The sequence below is a fragment of the Mastigoproctus giganteus genome, chromosome 2 (genome assembly GCF_048544385.1).
Source record: "Mastigoproctus giganteus isolate SK-2022 chromosome 2, ASM4854438v1, whole genome shotgun sequence".
NCBI classification, from domain to species: Eukaryota; Metazoa; Arthropoda; class Arachnida; order Uropygi; family Thelyphonidae; genus Mastigoproctus; species Mastigoproctus giganteus.
The window spans coordinates 174,496,807-174,516,804 of record NC_143576.1 but is presented as its reverse complement, the minus strand read 5'-3'; the positions used below and the strand labels follow the sequence as shown (position 1 = coordinate 174,516,804).

The 19,998-nt window shown below is 36.7% G+C and overlaps 1 protein-coding gene across 3 annotated transcripts in view; it reads left to right on the top strand.

The window, feature by feature from the left end:
* The window catches only part of LOC150089761 (eukaryotic translation initiation factor 4B-like), a 310,970-nt gene that overhangs the window by 125,945 nt on the left and 165,027 nt on the right, over positions 1–19,998 (top strand). For all 3 annotated transcript variants that reach the window (XM_090368790.1, XM_090368789.1, XM_090368788.1), the window contains exon 8: positions 2,279–2,470. In XM_090368790.1, coding sequence (XP_090224916.1) covers positions 2,279–2,470 — 192 coding nt within the window. The remainder of the gene's footprint in view (positions 1–2,278; positions 2,471–19,998) is intronic.

Below are 19,998 nucleotides of genomic sequence, written 5' to 3'. Positions count from 1 at the left end.
TTAGATGAATGTCAGGAGCATGAGTGCAGTAGCATATGCTCTTTGAGTCAACCGGGGTTCAAGCCCCTGGCTGCTAAATACGGTTAATGTTTGTATTGATTGATTTGTTATATACTCCACTAACCTGGTGATCGTACCGGAGTATAAACAAGAACATTGTCCATGGCATTTCTGTAATGCCAACCACACTGATGTTATACAAAAAATTCTACTGAGAAAAAAAAAAAAAAAAGAAAGAAAGAAAACTGACTATCACTTAAATTTTTATTTGCCTTGATTTATATAATGGTTAATTTGTATTTTTTTTTTTTTTTTTTTTACAGTTAAGTTTTTATCGAAATGGTCATTATTATACCATGGCATAATTAGGATCAAGCAACATGGATGAAAGTTACTCTTCTTTGCTTCATTTATAATGCATTATATCAGTGGAATCATGATTTTATTATATTCATGTATTAGTCTTGTTTCTTACACAATGTTAAACATGTCAGTTTCTTTCAGTGAAATGTTATCTATATAACTACAGCTATAACTACTTATACTATGTGCTCTATAACTGTACAGAATCTGAATATAATACACCCTTGGTCATCTCTCATGTTGTGGAGTCAAGTCATTTACAACTGTATTATTAGTTCATATACTTAGGGTATTTACCTGCCCACCAAAAAGTAGACGGTGATTGCTGAAATGGTATCATCTCAGTAGTCACACTGAAATTGATAATGAGCAACAGTAGTCCTTTCTACTTGGGAAGCATTGCTTGTCCAGAGTGTAATGAGTAGGGCAACTTGTTGTGAAGAGCTGACAATGCAATCATAACTATAATTTCATTATAACTATATTGTAACTATAACTTTTCTAGCTATAGCTATAAAAATATAAGCAAATTAACTTCATATGCATATATTTTTATAGCTATGCTTATATTCTCATAGCCTTGTGTTCTAAAACTTTATGGAAGTACTGTTTTTTGCATCATTCATATTGTGGAGCCAAGCCACAACTGTGCTATTAGCTCTTACACTTAGGGTGCTTACCTGTTTACTGTATCCTCATCAGTAAACAGATAAGTACCCTAAGCACGTCTAGGTAGTAGTATTCGAACTGAGAATAAGTAACAATAGTGGCTTATTCTTACTTGAGAATTAATGCTTATTTCAAGTATAATGAATTAGACAAACTTTTGTGAAGGAATTCATAATATGAGATGTTCCATTGATAATGGCATTAGCAGATTTCCCTTGAGCTATAAATAAATAATTATAAATAATCAGTCAATATAAGAAACCATTTTATATCATAATTAAACATGAAATGAAGAGTACCTACCTTCTGTAGCAATATTGGCAGTCAATGGTGAATCTTAATATCGCAGCAGCAGCATAAAGTGGAAGGCAAATATAACACAAATGGTGACACCTCATCTGTTAGCACATTGGTGGTTTTTTTTTTTTTTTTTTGCACTTGGTTTTTTACGTGTGTTTTTTTAAATACAGGGGATGGCGGCGATGCCCCAATGTTATTTTTTAGTTTAGTTAGTTTGTTATTTTTTATTTGCATCTGAATTATATAGGGATATCTGATGACATTTTGTTAGTTAGCTGTCATCAAATAAAATATGATTCTTTTGAAATTCACAAGTGCTGATGTTCCTTATAGAAACAGTATACTTTTGGGTTGCCTATCTTTATTTTTTTAATTTGCTGCATTAGTTTTGTGGTATAATTTATATGTGCATTTGCCTGTGTCTGTGTGTGTTTTCCACAATAGTCTTGAAGAATAGATGCTTATTTTAATTAACTACTTTATACAGTATTGTATTAATATACCATAAGGTTTTGTTAAATAAGGCTTTTTTTTTTTTTTTCTTGAAATTTATTCTTTGCAAGATTTCCGTGCTTTTATAGCATATACATTAAAGTACATTATAGATATATATTATATACATTAAAATGCAATTACTCTCATATAGTTCCTTTGTGATTTCTCAGTTAAGAATTTTCACACTGTTTTAGCTATGAAATTTTTAATCTTTGATATTTGATAATTTTGTAAAAAGTAGTTTGATTCTAAAATCAGCATAGTAAACTTAAGGAAGTAACATATTGTAACAGAAGCCTTATTAAACAAATTTAAATTTGTAGACCTTTTTTATCATATAAATCATAGTTCTACTTTTAATTACTTTTGTGATTAAAATTCTCTGGAAACTTAATTGTTTAAAAATATACAAATAATATTGAGTAATTTACATAATAAAAAATTTGATTAGGTTATGAACGAGGAGGTAGAGCAGGAGGGGGAAGAAGGGATTTCGGGAGTGGATTTAAGGATGGTTTTGACAAATGGAGGGAAGAACGAGAAAAGATTGGCTATGATAAGAGAGACAATTATGATAGAAGAAATAACTATGAAAGAAGGGATTTGTATGAAAAGAAAGATGACAGAGATCCTCCAGAAAGAGGTAAAAAATTGTGCATTGTTAAGCATGTAACGAAATTTATTTCTTTTTATTGGATATGTTCTTATTTGCATTATTCTTGTTACTATTCATAGTTGAGGAGCATATTGTAGTACGATACTGTATATTCTTGATGATATATCTAGAAGAAGGAATCCTAAGGATTATTATTGGAACAGAGGCTATGGTGAGTGAGATTTTGAAGGTTAGAAATGAGAGTGTGCGTGCATGTGTGTGTGTATGCAGAGAACAATCCTGGTATCTAGGTAACATAAGGGAGGTGGATATAAGGTAAAGTGAAAAAAGTTGAAAGTGTTGACTGGAGAAAATAGAAAGTGATGGTAGGAGTAATTTGTGGTAACACAATTCTTCTATCATCACATAAGAAGATGCCAATAAAAATGATCTGATAAATAAACTAAATAATCATCAAAACGCAACACAGTGGAATAATCTCTAAAAAGTATATCAGACACTAAATATATTTGCAGTACTGTATTGCTCATGGACATAAAAACTTTAAAGATGGAGTTTTAAGAGAAGATGGCAGGATATTGGTAAATATTATCATGAAATTCTATTAATTTTTAATTTTTCTTTTTTGTGTTTTTTTCCAAAACTTATTATTTGTCATATTGTGATATGACAAATTCCTCATTCATTCAACCCCAGGGGCTCACATCTGGTGAGTATGGGCTTGGCACACCCAGGGTCCTGAGCTGGATACCATCATTCTTCTCTTCTTGGTGATTCCCTTCTACTCTCTCTCTCTCTCTCTCTCTCTGTCTCTCTCTGTCTCTCTCTCTCTCTCTCTCTCTCTCTCTCTCTCTCTCTCTCTCTCTCTCTCTCTCTCTCTCTCTCTCTCTCTCTGGGTAACTTGGAAATTTTTTTTTTAGCTGGTGCAGCATAAGCCTCGGCTTCCTTGCACTATATGGCTAGTAATAATAATAATAATAATAATAATTTTAAATATATTACTATTTTCACTATGCAGCTCTGCTTTTTATATTATACCGGCAACTCTCGATTTACGAACGAGTTCCATTCCATTCGTTATGTGTATCTTGCATTCCTGAGTGTTTACGATACGTATTGTGTACGTTAGCAGCCATTTTAAAGCATTAATACATAACATAAAATAAAATAAGAAAAGAATGAAAAAACAAGATATCTTACTTATTAATTTTAATTAAGAACATAGAGTTGCAAAATAGAAATAAAGAAAATGAGTACAGTACTAGTGTAATATATGTACTATGCATACATATGTACTGTATTCAACTTTGACTCGTCAATATCTTCATCAGAGTTCAATATTTTCCATATAAGTGACACTAGGTTCAGATGAGGTAGATGGAAGGGTGTCTGATAATGAAGAATCAGCTGGGTTTCCACTTTATTAAAATATGTTTTTATAGAAGATTGCACAGGTAGTTTCCTTTTTTTCTTCAAAAATTTCACTGTAGCATGCAGTCTCACTGAAAATGCCTCTTTTTACTTTTGCAATTCTTTCCATATTTGCATCTTCTTCTTCAAAGATTGCCAACTCCTCAGAAATTGATTTAAAAGCTGCAGCCATTTTCTCCCAAGAGAAAACATTCTACGCGGTGTGACATGCAAACTTTTTTTTACTGGCTAGATTAGTTTTATTAACCAAGAACAGTTCAGTATAATTATCATATAATAATTTTCTGATAATTATTGTAATGAATACATTTTTTAAAAGTTTATTTATTTAAATCTTACAATTATGTTCACTAAACGTTTGGTATATCGTTTTATAAGGAACGCTATCTATTGGCAACCTTAAGAAATTTTAAATGAATTGTGACATTCATTATAGTGATTGTTCATTAATCAAGAGTTGCCTGTATATATAAAAAGTATAGCAGCATTATATATATGTATTTATACAGGGTGTCTCAAAAATATTGGTACAAACGTTTAGGGGAGGTAGGTAACATCTAAAGGAATATGAATTGCATAGGAACCCATAACCGGAAATGTCACAGGAAAGTAGTAGCAGAGGTGCAAGAAGCAGAAATGACACAAGACAGTAATTAGTGGCAAACATTTATTTGACATAATATTAACAAAGGAGTACGAGATGGGTGCATTTCATGATGTTACAACAGATGCTCGAAGATTCCACCATGAGACGCGATGCATGCGTGACACCGACGCAGCATGCATTGACAGACACGGTCAAACACACCTGGAGTTTCTTTGACAGTAGCATCAGTGCAGACAAGTCTCGCCATGAGATCCATTTCCGTCTCCACAGGCAGTTCATACACAATAGATTTGAGGGCCCCCCACAGAAAGAAATCAAGGCTCGATAAATCAGGTGAGCGTGGGGGCCAGGCAATGGGTCTACCACGGCCAATCCATCGACGCCCAAAACGCTTGTTCAAATGGTCATGAACACACATGACCATAATGGGCAGGCGCCCCGTCATGTTGAAACAAAATGTTGCGTCTCACATTTGCTGGAACATCGTCAAGTAACCCTGGTAGAACTTGTTCAAGAAAGATCCGATATTTAGTGTAGTTCATGTGGGATGGTAACAGGTATGAGCCGACTAAGCACTCACCGACCATACCTGCCCACACATTTATTGCGAAGCGATGTTGTGTCACATGGGGGTGCACACTGTGTGGGTTGTCATGAGCCGACACATGAGCATTGTTCTGATTGAATAAGCCTTCCCGAGTGAAATAAGCCTCATCTGTAAACAAAACATAGGCTGGAAAATTCAAGTCTTGAACACTTTCTTGGAGAAACCATTGTGCAAAAGCCACACATGCAGGATGATCTTGGGAAAGCAGTAGCTTCACATTCCTTTAGGTGTTACCTACCTCCCTTAAACGTTTGTACCAATATTTTTGAGACACCCTGTATACATATATATAATGCTAAAATTTGGATGATTGTAATGAAAACAACCTCTTATAAATCAAGGTAGCATATAATGTGTGTTGAACATATAAGTGTCCTGTATATCACCAGGCAATTTAGAACGTATACAAATTTTTTCCAGTGTAAAAGAATTTTAATCCCTATTAATCTGAAAGATTAGAGGCCTAACTGATCTGCACCTTCTAGAAGATGGAGTCTGAAAGGGTTTATAACAGACATTTTTTGTTATGCTGTCAGCTCAAATTTTCTGAGCTGACAGCATGAGAAAAAATGAGATGAAACTCTGAAATGTCCATAGAGATGGAAAATGATTATTATGGAAAAAATTTTTCATGTAATATTAGTATTCATATGTAAAAGTCAGATGGATCTTGTGTATTTAGATATTGCATCAGCATTTATTACTGTAAATTTGCTGGACTGTTAGGATGGGAGGCCCCCATACTGGCTTGACTAGTATCAGTTGGGTAGTTCTTACTGTTAGGGTCAATGTTAGGGTGATGGTTGGTACACTAACCCCTAAATGTGGGCACCTGGTGATGGGACCTCCCAGTGATGCTGCTGACCTTCCAGATTAGCATCACTGGTATCCAATGGGGCAATACCTTGGTTCCAGGGTTACATCATTGGAATCCAGTGTATGCAGCTATGCACTAAGATCCCCCTTTCTGAATTTCCCGTGGAAATTCACCATACTGGCTTAACTAGTATCAGTTCGGTAGTTCTTACTGTTAGGGTCAACTGCATTCCAATAGATCCCAGGATGGGGTCAATACTTATTGGAAAGTGGGTATAATGCTCTAAGCCAACTTTGCATCCCATTTGTGTATGCAGTACTTGCTAGTTCACAAGTGGATGTCCACTTGTGAACTAGCAAGTACCTCAAGTGAACTAGCAAGTACCACTTGTGAACGAGCAAGTACCCAAGTACCTCACCCAACATGGAGCCCTCATAGGGCTCCATGTTGGGTGAGGTACTTGGGGCATCAGAAATATTTATTTTACTCCCATGAGTAATTTAAATCCCTCTTCTTCTTCTTCCGGGCCCCCAACAAGGCCCTTCCCTAACTTATCAGAAGACCAATAACACCAATTCAAAAAGACCCAGAACTGAGGACAGACCACCATCAGTGACACCACTTTTCCTCATTTTCCATTCCACCAGAAAGCAGGCAATTGAGAAGATCCCTTCTTCATCAAAGAAGGATTAGTAGAGTTGGCAGGATCTCCAAAATCTGTCAGTGGGGTCGTGCTGGAGACATTCTAGTTGAGGCTGCAAGTCCAAACCATCCATAGCAATTTCTAAAAGCCACATTGATAGGGGAAATGCCTTTCATCGTAATCCCTCATAAAACTCTGAACTGTTCACATGATGTCATATCAGAGTGGAATCTTCTTTATATCTCTGAAGAAGAGATCTGCTCTGAATTAAAAAGTCAAGGTATGATAGTTGTCAAAAGGATGGGAATTTCATTCCTACCTAAGTTCTCAACCTAACATTCAACACTCCATGGCTTCCAAATTCCATCAAGGCAGGCTACTTAAACTGCTTAGTGTAGATTTATATTTGGAACCCACTGGGGTGTTTTAAATGCCAAAAGTATGGCCACTCTCAAACAGCCTGGCTCCCCTGCTTGTGCTCGATGTGGTGTTAAAGACCATGAGAGCAAGGGATGCCTGGCTTTTAAGGCAATTTGTATAAATTTCCAATGAGCCCATCCTGCATACTCTCAAGCATGCCAGTGGTGAAAGGAAGAAAATTAAATTCAAAAACTTAAAAACAGAGCTGAACATCTCTTATCAAGAGGCCAGAAAACATATCTAATCAATAAATAATGGTAAACATTAATAAATAAACCTAATTAAGAAACCTAATAAATAGTGGAAAATCTCCAATCAATAAATAGTAGTATTAAGTGTAGTACCAACTGTGTGGTACTACACTTAAGGTGGTAGAAAATGAAAAAGACCTGGGAGTAATTATGTAGTCAGATATGAAGTTTTCTGATCAGTGCAGACAGGCTGCCAGGGCAGGTTATGGGGTTTTGTCAATGATATATAGGAATTTTGCTAGCAGGGAAAAGGAGGTGATGATCCCTCTGTATAAGGCAATGGTCAGGCCACGCCTTGAGTACTGCGTACAGGTCTGGAGGCCTCATTTTAGGAAGGATGTAGATTTGGATTTGCTTGAGTGTGTACAGAGAAGGGCAACAAGATTGTTGCCCTTCTCAACAAGAGAGGCTTAAGTTCTACAAATTACAGTGACTGGAGACTAGGCACTTGCACGGTGATCTGATTGAGGTGTATAAGGCCTTGAATGGGTTGAGCATGCTGAATTCTGATGGGATCCTTCCACTTGTTCAGATTACGAACCTAAGGAGGCATAAATTCAAATGAAGAAAAGACAGATGTAGAATAGATGTGCGGAAATTTGCCTTTAGCCAGCAAGCGGTTAATTGTTGGAACAAACTTCCATCTGTCGTTGTGGAAGTTGATAGGTTAAATAAATTTAAGGAGGAACTGGACAGGCATTTGGAGGGAATGGTGTGATTTTTTTTTTTTTTTGGCTAATGCTGCATAAACTCATACACTTGCTTTCTTTCATCACGTGCCACGATTACTACTACTACCTTCATAACAGTGCACCAATTAAATAATGAGACTGCGTGCACTCTGCGTTTAGTATTAATGTAAGGGGCCAAAATAGTACATGATTAGATCTGCTAGAGTGTGCTCTTTCCAGCGAGCACAAGTTGAAACTTGTCTGGTCAGTAGTTCATGATTTATGATGGAAAGAGTAATAGTAGTTTTGTGCATGTCATCAGAAAATCGAAAATGGAGCAAAGAGCAGTTAGCAAATTTTATTGTAAATTGGGAAAAAGTGCTATGGAAACTTTTGATGATTTAAAAAAGTTTATTCTGATGAATGTTTGTCTCGACCAAGAGGTTTGAATGGTTTTCTCATTTTCGTAAAGGACATGAGTTGTTAGAGGATGATCCCCAACCTGGCTGACTGATCTCTGTTTCAACACCAGAGATTGTTACAAAGGTTAGAAAAATTATGACTGAAGACAGATCAATTTCAACGAGGTTGCTTGCTGAGATAATCAGTAGCAATAAGGAATCTGTCAAGAAATTCTAAAAGAAGATCTGAGTAAGAGAAAAATTTGTTCCCGTTTTGTACCGCATTTGTTGATGGAAAGTTCTCCCCGGTCCATCCCCAGTTCTCTCCTTACATATCATATGTAAGGAGAGAACTGGGGATGGACCTTCCCATGGAGGATTTGCTATCCTTTTGGGCAACCAGGCCCCATTTCAACCCGTGCTGCTTTCTGCCAACATAGAAGCTGTAGCGTAAAGTGCCTGCCTGGCAACCCAAAGGTTGTGGGTTCGAATCCCACCTCAGGCTTGCATCAGAGTAAAAATGCAAAAACTTTGGGAGGTGCATTATGGCCACAGAAGCCGATGCACCAACTAAAAAAAAAAAAAAAAAAGAAGCTGTAGAAATTTGCTTTATCATAAGGTTTTCATTACCAGCCATGTTGTTAATGATCTCATTGTCCAGCTGCCATTCCTTGTTCTACTTTTCAAGGATTTCAATGGATATAACACCCTGTGGAGTAATGCTGATATTAGTGGAAGGAAACATGTCATAGAGCATATGCTCAGTCACAGTAATCTCTCCCTTCTAAATGTGGGAACCAACACCTTCTTCCTCATGTCTACCTGTACATTTTCTGCCATTGATCTTTCTATCTGCTTCCCTTCACTTATTTGGGAGGTGGAGGAGAACGCCTATGGAAGTAATCACCTCCCTGTGATAACTGCTCTAATTAGTGGGAGACTGTGTCTTTTAGGTTACTGCGGTGGAAGATTGATCAGTCTGACCAGAATGCCTTTCAACATCTGGCAGAGTTTGACATTGCCACAGTCAGTCAGGAGCCTATCAATGATGCTGTGACCTATATCACAGAAAATATTGTTCATGCAGCTGCAATTGCCATTCCAAAAACATCTACCAAACCATGGTTGAATGCAGAATTCCCATCAGCAGAAAAGACTCGAAACAAAACTTGGGGGATATTTCAATGATATCCTACCACGGGCGATCTAATAACTTTGAAACATGCACAAGCCAAAGCATGCTACATTTGCTGTCAGAGTCAAAAGGAATCATGAGTCCATTTCACATAATCTATTATCCTGTCCACCAGTACTAAGGCAGTGTGGGATAAAATCCAAAAATGAAGGGAAAATATGCATCTCACCCTTCATCAATCCTAGAGTATAATGGATGCACAATTGCAGAGCCAACTGCAGTAGTTAATGCCTTTGAGGAAACATTTTATAACACTCTGTGATATCGTCTTATTCCACAGAGTTTCTGGTATCGAAACATAAAAGTGAAAAACTAGCACATAATTTCACATCAAAAGGTCTTTATCCTACAACAGGCTGTTCATTATGCAGGAGCTAAAAAGAGTTCTAGCCCTCTCTAAGGCAAGTGCTGTTGGACCAGTTAGCATCCATTATGAAATGATTAAGTATCTTTCTTAAAATCTATGGATCAATTGCTCTTTTTGTATAACAGAACATTTATTCAAGAGCAGTTTCTGGATGCCTGGCACAAGGCAACCGTTCTTGCTTTTGCTGAGCCAAGAAGGGATCCTAGAATTCCTGCCAACTATCAACCTATCACTCTGACTAGCTTTTGTGCAAAATCCTGAAGAGAATGGTCAATGCTTATCTTATATGGTACTTATAATCAAATGACCTTCTCTCCAAAGTGCAGTGCAGCTTCTGAAGAAACAACTCCACTCTGGACCATTTAATTAGACTGGAGACATCCAGGATGCTTTTCTAAAATGAGAACATCTGGTGTCAGTGTTCTTTGACATGGAAAAAGCATATGATACAACTCGAGGATTTGGTATTTTAAAAGACCTATATCGCCTCAGTTTTAGAGGTCACCTCCTGATTTTTATTTAAAGCTTTATCTAATTGGTCTTTCCAAGTTCGTGGAGGAAACCCCTCTCTTCCATTTTACCAAGAGGAGGGCGTACCACAAGAAACAGTTTCAAGTGTTATGTTTTTCACCATCAACGTAAATTCCATTACAGAACAACTTCCTCCAACTATAAATAGTGCCCTCTGTGTTTTGAATTTAGCATATTTTCTTAGTCATGTAACATGAGGGTTATTGAAAGACAACTGTAACAAGCCATTGATCACCTTAACTCCTGGCATTGGATAATGTATTCAGGTTCTTGCTGCAAAAGGCCATTTGCATACATTTTTGTCATAAGTGTAATCTTCATCCTGAACATGAATTGAGACTCAGAGAAAATGCAATTCCTGTAATGGTACACACCAAATTCTTGGAAATCATATTTGATAAAAAGTTGTCCTTTCTTGAGCACATTTGTCAACTCCATACAAAATGCATGAGAGGCTTGAATATTCTCTGTGCTCTCTCCTCTACATCTTGGAGTGCTGATTCATGCACCTTACTATGCATATACCATGTACTTGTGCAATATAAACTAGATTACGAGTCCCAGGTATACACATTGGCCAAAAATAGTGTACTTCGATGGCTGGACCCTAGAATTGCTACTGGAGCATTTTGAATACCTCATAGCCAGAGGCGATATGTAGAAGCAAATAAACCACTGTTATTGCTTTGACTAAAACAGTTGTCTTTAATGTATGCTTTAAAAATGAAATCCCTGCTAGACCATCCTACATGGACATCCTTAGAATTTGGAAAGACCAATTAGATTTAAAAAAGTTTTTAATAAAAATCAGGAGGTGACATCTCAGCCATGATGAGAAAATTCGTACAATGCCCCTTCAGACTGCCAGTCGTCCTTTTGGTATCCGTGTCCAAGAGCTGCTCCAAGATTTGCATATCATGGTAGACAAGGTTGCCCAAACACCAAGGCAAACACTTCGACCTTAGCACTGGCATGCTAACATTCCAGCATGGGACTTTTTCCCCTTGAGAACTGGGGAAAGTCTGATGCTCCATCATCTGTCTGCGTGAAGCTCTATTAAGCACACCAAGCTGAAAATTCTGACTTCTTGCCAGTTTATATAGATGGTTTGAAGGTTGAATCGTGTAGAATCTACTTATGTCTTTCCAGACACTATTCTATCCAAGTTTTTTTTTTTTTTTTTATGTAAACCCCAAACACGAGAGGTATTAGAACCTATAGCACTTAGTACCATGCTTGGGCTGGAGGTTGAGAAGACAAAAGAAGATATTTGTTGGCATTGGACTTGAACTTCTGTAGAGTGTAATTTTCAGGAAATACTTATGAAGGAAGATTGTTCCAGAAAACGGCAGTTGAATGAATAAACGAGGAAGAGGGCACCTCCGTAGCCAGGTGGGAAGGAGCAGCAGTGCGTAGCACACGCTTCTTGATTAGACCGGGGTTCGAGCCCGTGACCACCAAATACAGAGGATGCGGAAAGGTCAGGGAATGACCACCACATATTGAAAGAGCAATATGGCCCAAGTTGCTAATGCTCCTAAAAATCAAATAACAAAACAAACAAAACGAGGACGATGAAAAGTTGGTTCTGTGAGTTTGAAGTTGGACAGTAAATGGATGTTGGCTGGTGGCGGCACGTGTTCGGACTGTTTTGAAAGAGAGAGCAGGAATTATAGAAGCCAATTCAGAAGATCAGTGCCCATGAAAGTATCTATAGAAGAGGCATGCAGCAGAAACAGTACGTCTATGAGACAGCAAGTGTAGAGACTCTGTTAGAGATGAATCATTAATTAACCTAACTGCCCTCTTCTGAATGGAATCAAGAAGCCTGAGAGAGGTTTTGGGGGCACCACCCCCAGACGTGGGAATAATATTCCATGGCAGGGCAGATTTGCAATTTATACAGAGTGAGCAGCTGTTTGGAAGAAAAGTAATGCCGAGAGCGAAAGAGAAACCCAAGTTTTTTAGATGCAGAGGAAGCAATATTTGTAATGTGCTTGTGCCAAGAGAGAGAGATTAGAAGTCAAGATAATTCCCAAAAGAGATATATCATTTTGCCTGGAAATCGGAGCGTCACTAAAGATAATCATAGGAGCAGAAGAATCCTTTTTGCGAGATATAAGACAAGACTGAGTTTTAGAAGGGTTGAAATCAACTAAGTTGTCTTTGCCCCACTGGAGAATTACCTGAAGATCCGCATTTAAGGAATTGGTAGCAGATTTTCGAGAAGTTGAAGCTGATTGAACAGGACAAGGTTTCTCAAAATGGAAAGTGGAATGCAATGTGCTATCATCGGCAAAACTATGGATAGGATTTCCAGTCAATGGAAGAAGGTCATTAATATACAAGAGGAAAAGAGTGGGGGAAAGAACTGAACCTTGGGGGACACCGGCATCAGTGGAGAAGTTAGAAGACAGAGAGCCATCTACCATCACCCTCAGTGAGCAATCAGAGAGAAAACTGGATAACCAATTACTAAAAACAGTTGGCAAACCATAAGATGGAAGCTTGTTTAGAAGACCTTTATGCCAAACACAATCGAAAGCCTTTGGGATGTCAAGAGCAACTACTTGTGTTTCACTGAACCTTTCCATTGAATTAGTACATAAATGGGTAACGTAAGCCAGAACATCACCAGTGGATTGACATTGACGGAATCCATATCCACGATCGTTGATCAGACGGAAGGTTTCTAGGTAGTTTAAGAGTTGGCGGTTAATTGATTTCTCCATTACTTTAGAAAGAGTAGAAGTAATTTCAATGGGATGATAATTGGATGGGAGGGATTTGTCACCCTTTTTAGGAACTGGCTGGATATGGGCAAATTTCCAAGCAAAAGGAAAAACATCTTTGGAATAAGTAAGTGAAAAAAGGCGACAAAGAATAGGAGTAAGTTCAGGAACACAGGTTTTGAGAACAGTGGAGAAATACCATTGGGACCTGCAGCTTTCTTAGCATCAAGATTCGTCAAAATCTTTCTGACATCCTTTTGACGGAAGACCACAGGAGGCATTGAATGGAGAGTGTTGTTAATGGTGGGAGGTGTTTTACCAAGATCATTAATACATGAGTTGGAAGAAAAATGGGATGCTAGCAGGTCAGCTTTATCCTTGGCTGAAGTGACAACAGAACCATCTAGTTTGGACATAGGTGGGAGCAGAGATGGACAAAAGTTGCGGCCAATAGCTTTAGCAAGAGACCAGAATGCTCAGCTACCATTAGGGCAAGAATCAAGTTTTCTACTCTTAGCCTGTTCAAACTCTAGTTTGGACTCATTAATAACTGCTTTACAATTGTTGCGAGCTTTGGTGTAGGCAGAAAATGAAACCGAAGAATTAGAAACAAGCTAATTACGATATGCAGTATTCTTCTCTTGAACAGCCTTAGCACATTTATTGGAAAACCAAGGTTTAGATAAAGGACGAGATTTTAAAGTGGAGTGTGGGATAAAGGATTCCATTCCTGCAAGAATAATTTCACTGACACGATCTGAGCAAACATTGACATCAGAAGTTTTGGAACAATAATCCGACTAAGGAAAAGAAGAAAAGAAATCTCGCAGGTCATCCCATTTTGCATTCTTGTAATACCAAACAACATGAGGTTGGGAATAACTATGAGATATAGGCTCCATTAGAAAAGAGACAATCACCAAGTTGTGATCTGAAGTGCCTACAGGATCTCTCACTTCGACTGTGTACCTAGAAGGGTTGTTTGTGAGAAAAAGATCAAGCGTGTTGGCTGTATGATTAGGATTGTCCGGTATTCTTGTAGATAAATGAACAATCTGTGCACGGTCATTAGTAATTGCAAAAGCCTCAGCATCTTGATCAGCTGGGTCGGTGTAACTAGAAAATGGAAGCCAGCTGGAGTTGTGAACATTAAAATCACCAAGGAAAATTACCTCACTTTTAGGAAAGTTGGACTGGAGAAAGTCAAGTTGCAAAGAGAGGAAGTCAAAAAGTTCCAAGTGATTGGTGGAGTTGGGAGAACAGTAGAGACAAAAGATGAATTTTACACAATGAGGTAGAGAGATTTTAAGCCAGAGAAGATCAAAGAGAGTAGATTCCAAATTGCCAAGTCTCTGACAGGGAATATCAGAACAGACATATGCATAAGTATCACCTTTGAGGCAAAAGGAATCATACAGCAAATCATTTGGACATCTGAGATGAGCAGTAGTTGAATCAACCGATAACTGAGATTCTGTCAGAAAAAGTACATGGGGTTCGGCAGACTGCAAGTGGAAATGGACATCGTTAAGATTAGAATTGAGACCACGTATATTTGTGAAATGAATTAGGAAGTGCTTCGGAGGTTTAGATCTTTTCGCAGATAAGCTTGCTCTGTTAGTTTGACAATTCATGGTGTATTCAATAGTAAGAAAAAGTGGGTGGGACATGCTGTATGAAGTAATGAAATTGTTGGATATCGTGTACACATGGTAAGAATATACCCAGATCCTTGACATAACGTGGCCTTGACAATGCTCCCCACATACACACTACTCGGACTCCCTCCAGTCACTATCTAGCAGAGTAGAGGTAGCAAGATTATACACTAGCTGATCCGGAAGCTTCCTAGAGAGTTACCAATATGTTCGGTCCGTTGGACTAACTAGCGGCCAGCCTGCGAACACCGTTTTAGAGCTGTACCCTCGAAATGTAAGGAATATTGGATCTCGCCACGATGTTCACCATAACCTCAAAAGTCATCAATCATACTGCATGATGGAAGAGATAGGGAAGGGTTGACCGGAACTTAGCTCTAGAAACTAAACATGGGTTCCACCACTTCAAGCCTGCAATAAGCAAAGTTGTGGTATTGCACCGGTTGATGAGAGTCATCTACCACCTAGAAGTAGATTCTCCCTGAATGCAGCATATACACTACAGAGCTGCAGACTATAGTTATCATTGGATCACATCAGATCTTGGCAATACCAACAGTTTATTATATATATTCCAATTTCTTGAGTGTATTATAGGCTTTATTATCATGGCGATACAGTTCTCTTCCAGTCCTGTCTTGGGTTCAGCAGAAGTTATGTTCACAGAGAGAAATTATGTTCCTCTGTAAATATAATTTTGATATCTGCTGGATTCCTATCCACATTTGGATTAGAGGAAATGATTTGGCTTACTAATTCTTACTAATCACCATGGCCTGTCAGTACCGTTTATTATAGACTGCAGGCAAATGATAGACAAGAAGATTCATTCCAGTGGTAGAATTTGTGGAATGGACAGACAACAAATAAATTACAACACATAAAACTTGTCAATTCCTCAAAATTTATGAAATTCTGACAAATATATTTATTCCCCAGAATTCCATAAATCCCTATCAGCACAGCAATCATAAAGAGAAAGTCGTCTTGCTCAGCTCTGCACAGGACACAGTCATTTGACACATTCTTTTTTGGTGAGGGCCAATTACACATCCTAGGTGTGTTGTGGATTCTTGATTCTTATCTATTAGACATATTTTAATTGACTCTACAGATTTTGACAATATTCATTTTACACACTTTTAACCATCTGACCTGAACCTTATATACTCAGTCAGATTTTGTCCGACAATGACAGCATGTCATCTGTTTTTAAATTTTTACGACATATTAATTTATATACACCTATATAAAATATTGAGTAATATTTTTTAATTCATATACTGCCTTTTACTTATATAACCTTTTGACAAGGTTACCTCTTTCAAAGATTACCAGAATTTATTTTTAACATTCTAATGTCAATCTCTCTCAGCCTGAGGCTAAAGCCCTTAACATATTTCAGTTTTTATCATTCTATAATGTTGTCTTGATACATAATAGCCTGTGTTGCTAATGCACCAAAAAAAATCATAAACCCATAAGCCCAAGTCACACTGACCTTCTGGATTCTTGAAGAGGCTCCGTGCATGACTATTTTTAGAAAGCACTTATAAGCACATCTTGATCCTTTCTGCGTGATATATTAGATCCTACATTATCAAGGATCACCAATTGACAGGTTGTGGTCTACATGCGGACTGCAAATGATTTTTGTGGACTGTGCATGATCTGAACCTAATCTAGTAATTTGTACATAAGTAAGTATTTTAGTTTTGCATTTTTGCAAATTCCCCTAATGTGTGGCATTTAAAAAATAGACAATAGCATATTTTCCAGACCTTATGATGCTCCCAGATTTTAGGAGAATTTTGGAAAATGTATTTTATTGCATATATTTGAAATACAAATTCATAAATAAATAAATAATGTTAACTGCACTCTATTGTACACATGAAATGTGAAAAACATGATGTATGATCCTTGTATAATACATGTGCATTCTCTCATCAGAACTTGATAGTATAAAACACAGCTACAATGCTCAATACGTTCTAAATTGTATTTCAATATTTGTAGAAGAATAAGAGAAATTTATCTCAATATGGTACATAGAACACTTCTGTATGACACTCTCCAGAAAGTAAAACAAATATAAAATTAACGCAAAATGATTACAGTAAAAATTTAAAAAGTTTAACATAAATTTTGCAAAAACAACTTTCCTTCCTACTTTGGAGTAGGGAAAAAAGTCATTTTTGCAAAATTTACATTAAACTTTGAAAATTAATTTTAAATTAATTTTTAATTTATTACTGTAATCATTTTGCATTAATTTTATATTTGTTTTAATTTCTGGAGTGTCATACGGAAGTGTTCTACATACCATATTGAGGTAAATTTCTCTTATTCTTTTACAGATATCATCAGAATTATAAATTTAAATTTATAATAAATTAAAATTATCACATGCTGCACTAAACACAGAAACATAAGTTACTAAAGAGTTAGCTCTTTCCCCCCCCCCATCACCACCACTGGTAGCTCATTGATTTATAGAAAGGAATAACAAATTCTCTAATATTCTGGGAAAGGTCAATCAAATGATTATTAATACTGGCAATTTGGACTGATCACTTTGTTATTGTTGCACATGTAAGTTCCTTTTTTTTTTTTTTTTTTTTTTTGGGAGGGAAATAAAGCACAAGTTCTAGTGAGACATGTAAGATCTCATTGGATATGCTAAGCAGTAACCAGAGATGACCAACCTTTACATACGTTGAAAGTGTTGCATATCACTTGAGAGAATGTCCATAAGTTAGTTGAATCAGTGCCCCCTCCCTTACTACTGAACTGCACCACCAAATGTTTTTGTTAACTATGTAAAGGAATTACTGCATTTAGAAGCATTTATAATTTTTGATTAAACAGTTTTAAATTTATAAAATAAGCTTAGTATAGGTTATTGGTTAAGTTAATAAATACTTATTAAATGCTCCTCATGACATTGCTTATCCTTAAAGAAGCAGTGTCATGAGGAGCTCACTAAATAGCTTATATGCATTAAAAATTAGTGTGCTAAAATGGGTAAACATGAATTTGTAGGTTCATGCCACATCAAAAAATGGGTTATAATATTTGGGGAAAAAATTATAACCCAGATTTTAGTGAAAAGTCTGGGTTATAATTCAATAAAAATGGAATTTAAACTCTGTATTAATTTCTGACTTTTTGCATTATTTATTTTATTTTATTATTTTTTTTCACATCAGTAGGTGTGTGCCACTAATAAGAGCTGTGCATGCATGTGTGCAGCAGGGTTGACCATAACTGCAATATACAGTTCGATCTTAAAAAAAAAAACTGTATGCATACTAGGTGAATTTTAGACAAAATACAAAGTGTATCTTATGGTCTGGAAAATACAGTACGTAATTTTATTTTATAATGTAACTTAGTAATTTAAAGAATGACTGTTGGAGGGAACAGTGTAACTTATACTGTTGCCCAGTTTTGCAGCCTAGCTGTGCATATATTATTATTATTATTATCATCTATTTATTTCACAAAAGAAAAAAACCCTGGGATGTTTGTTTGTTTGTTATTTGGTTTTTAGGAGCATTAGCAACTAAGGCGATATTGCTCCGGGATATGCAGTGGTCATTCCCTGACCTTTCCACATCCTCCGTATTTGGTAGTGATGGGCTCGAACTCCGGTCTAATCAAGAAGCATGTGCTACGCACTGCTGCTCCTTCCCACCTGGCTACGGAGGCGCCTAACCCTGGGATGGCAATGTGCCAGGAAGGTGCTAATTACATAGCAGGGTATGAGATAATACTGGCAATGGATTACATATACATATGGTTAATTAGAGAACATTGTATCTAACAAGCAATTATTAGCAAATGGCAAGAGATACATGCTTCTTGAACTAATCATACCATTCTAACATAGTCAGGCAATAGATATGATAATTTTGAAATATATAAAAAAATTTGTTGATTTTTTTTCATTAATGGGTACATTTGCAATGGTCAGGTGCAGGAGTGCAGTAGCACGCGCTCTTTGAGTAGACAGGGGTTCAAGCCCCTGACTGCTGAATACAGTCGATCTGCCAACCCGCACTGGACCATCGTGGCAGTCCATTTCCCTCAGCATGAATTGTTGAGGAGGCTTCCATCCTGCAGTGGGTTGATAATGGCTGCACTTTACTTTTTACTTTCTAAATATTCTGTAATAATCAATAAAAGGAGATAAAAATATCTTATTATAATATTTATTTGATGTTTTATTAATTTTATGCATGCCAGTAAGAGATCCTGGCATGATGTTACAATTTTTTTCCTACTATTGATTTTGATGAAAACTAATTGGTGACTCTTATCCTATTATATTCATGTTATGGTCTTGTACTTTTGAGGGAGGTGGGGGTAACAAGCCTTTCATACCACCCTGTACAGTAACCTCAGATGAACATCAGAAATTTCAAATATAAAAATAATAAAATCGTAAAGTCAAATATCAGAATAATTTCTACATCTCTCCAGATTGGTTAATGGGATTTGGACACTGCCTGATATTTTGGAAAAGCATTGCCTAGAGGAGTTCCCCTTCTAGGAATATGAGGTAGAAATGTGTTTTAGTTATCATCCATAGTAGATTAGTTTTCTTAAATAGAATTTTTCTGAACTCCTTAATTCCATGGGTAATAATTGAATGATTAGGTATCAACCTCTTGTTTTTTTAGGCACTTTAGCATATATGTATAGTATAGTCTAATGGGTGCATTTTTATAAAATTTATACTTGGCTCTTTTAGAAAAGTTTGTTGAGCCATCCCAGTTTCATTAATATCAGACCATTAGAAATCTGGCAATTATTAAGTTTTTGCCTACCTGTCTCTCTGTATGCAACTAATAACTTGACTCCCAATGGATGAGTTTTCATGAAATTTTATATTTAGCTCTCTTAGAGACATTACTTATTGATCCATCCCGTATATCATTTAAATTTACCAATAGAAATCTCCCAGTTATTATTTATTTATCTATCTGTATTTAACAGCTCTTTTTGGATGGACTTTTATAAAATTTTATATTTGGCTCTTTTAAAACGATTTGTTAGTCCTTCCAAATTTCATTAAAATTGGGCCAATAGAAATCCAGCAAGTGTTATTTCTCTCTCTCTCTCTCTCTCTCTCTCTCTCTCTCTCTCTCTCTCTCTCTCTCTCTCTCCCCCCCCCATATATACATATCTCATGAGTTATCCATAAATTGGATATTGC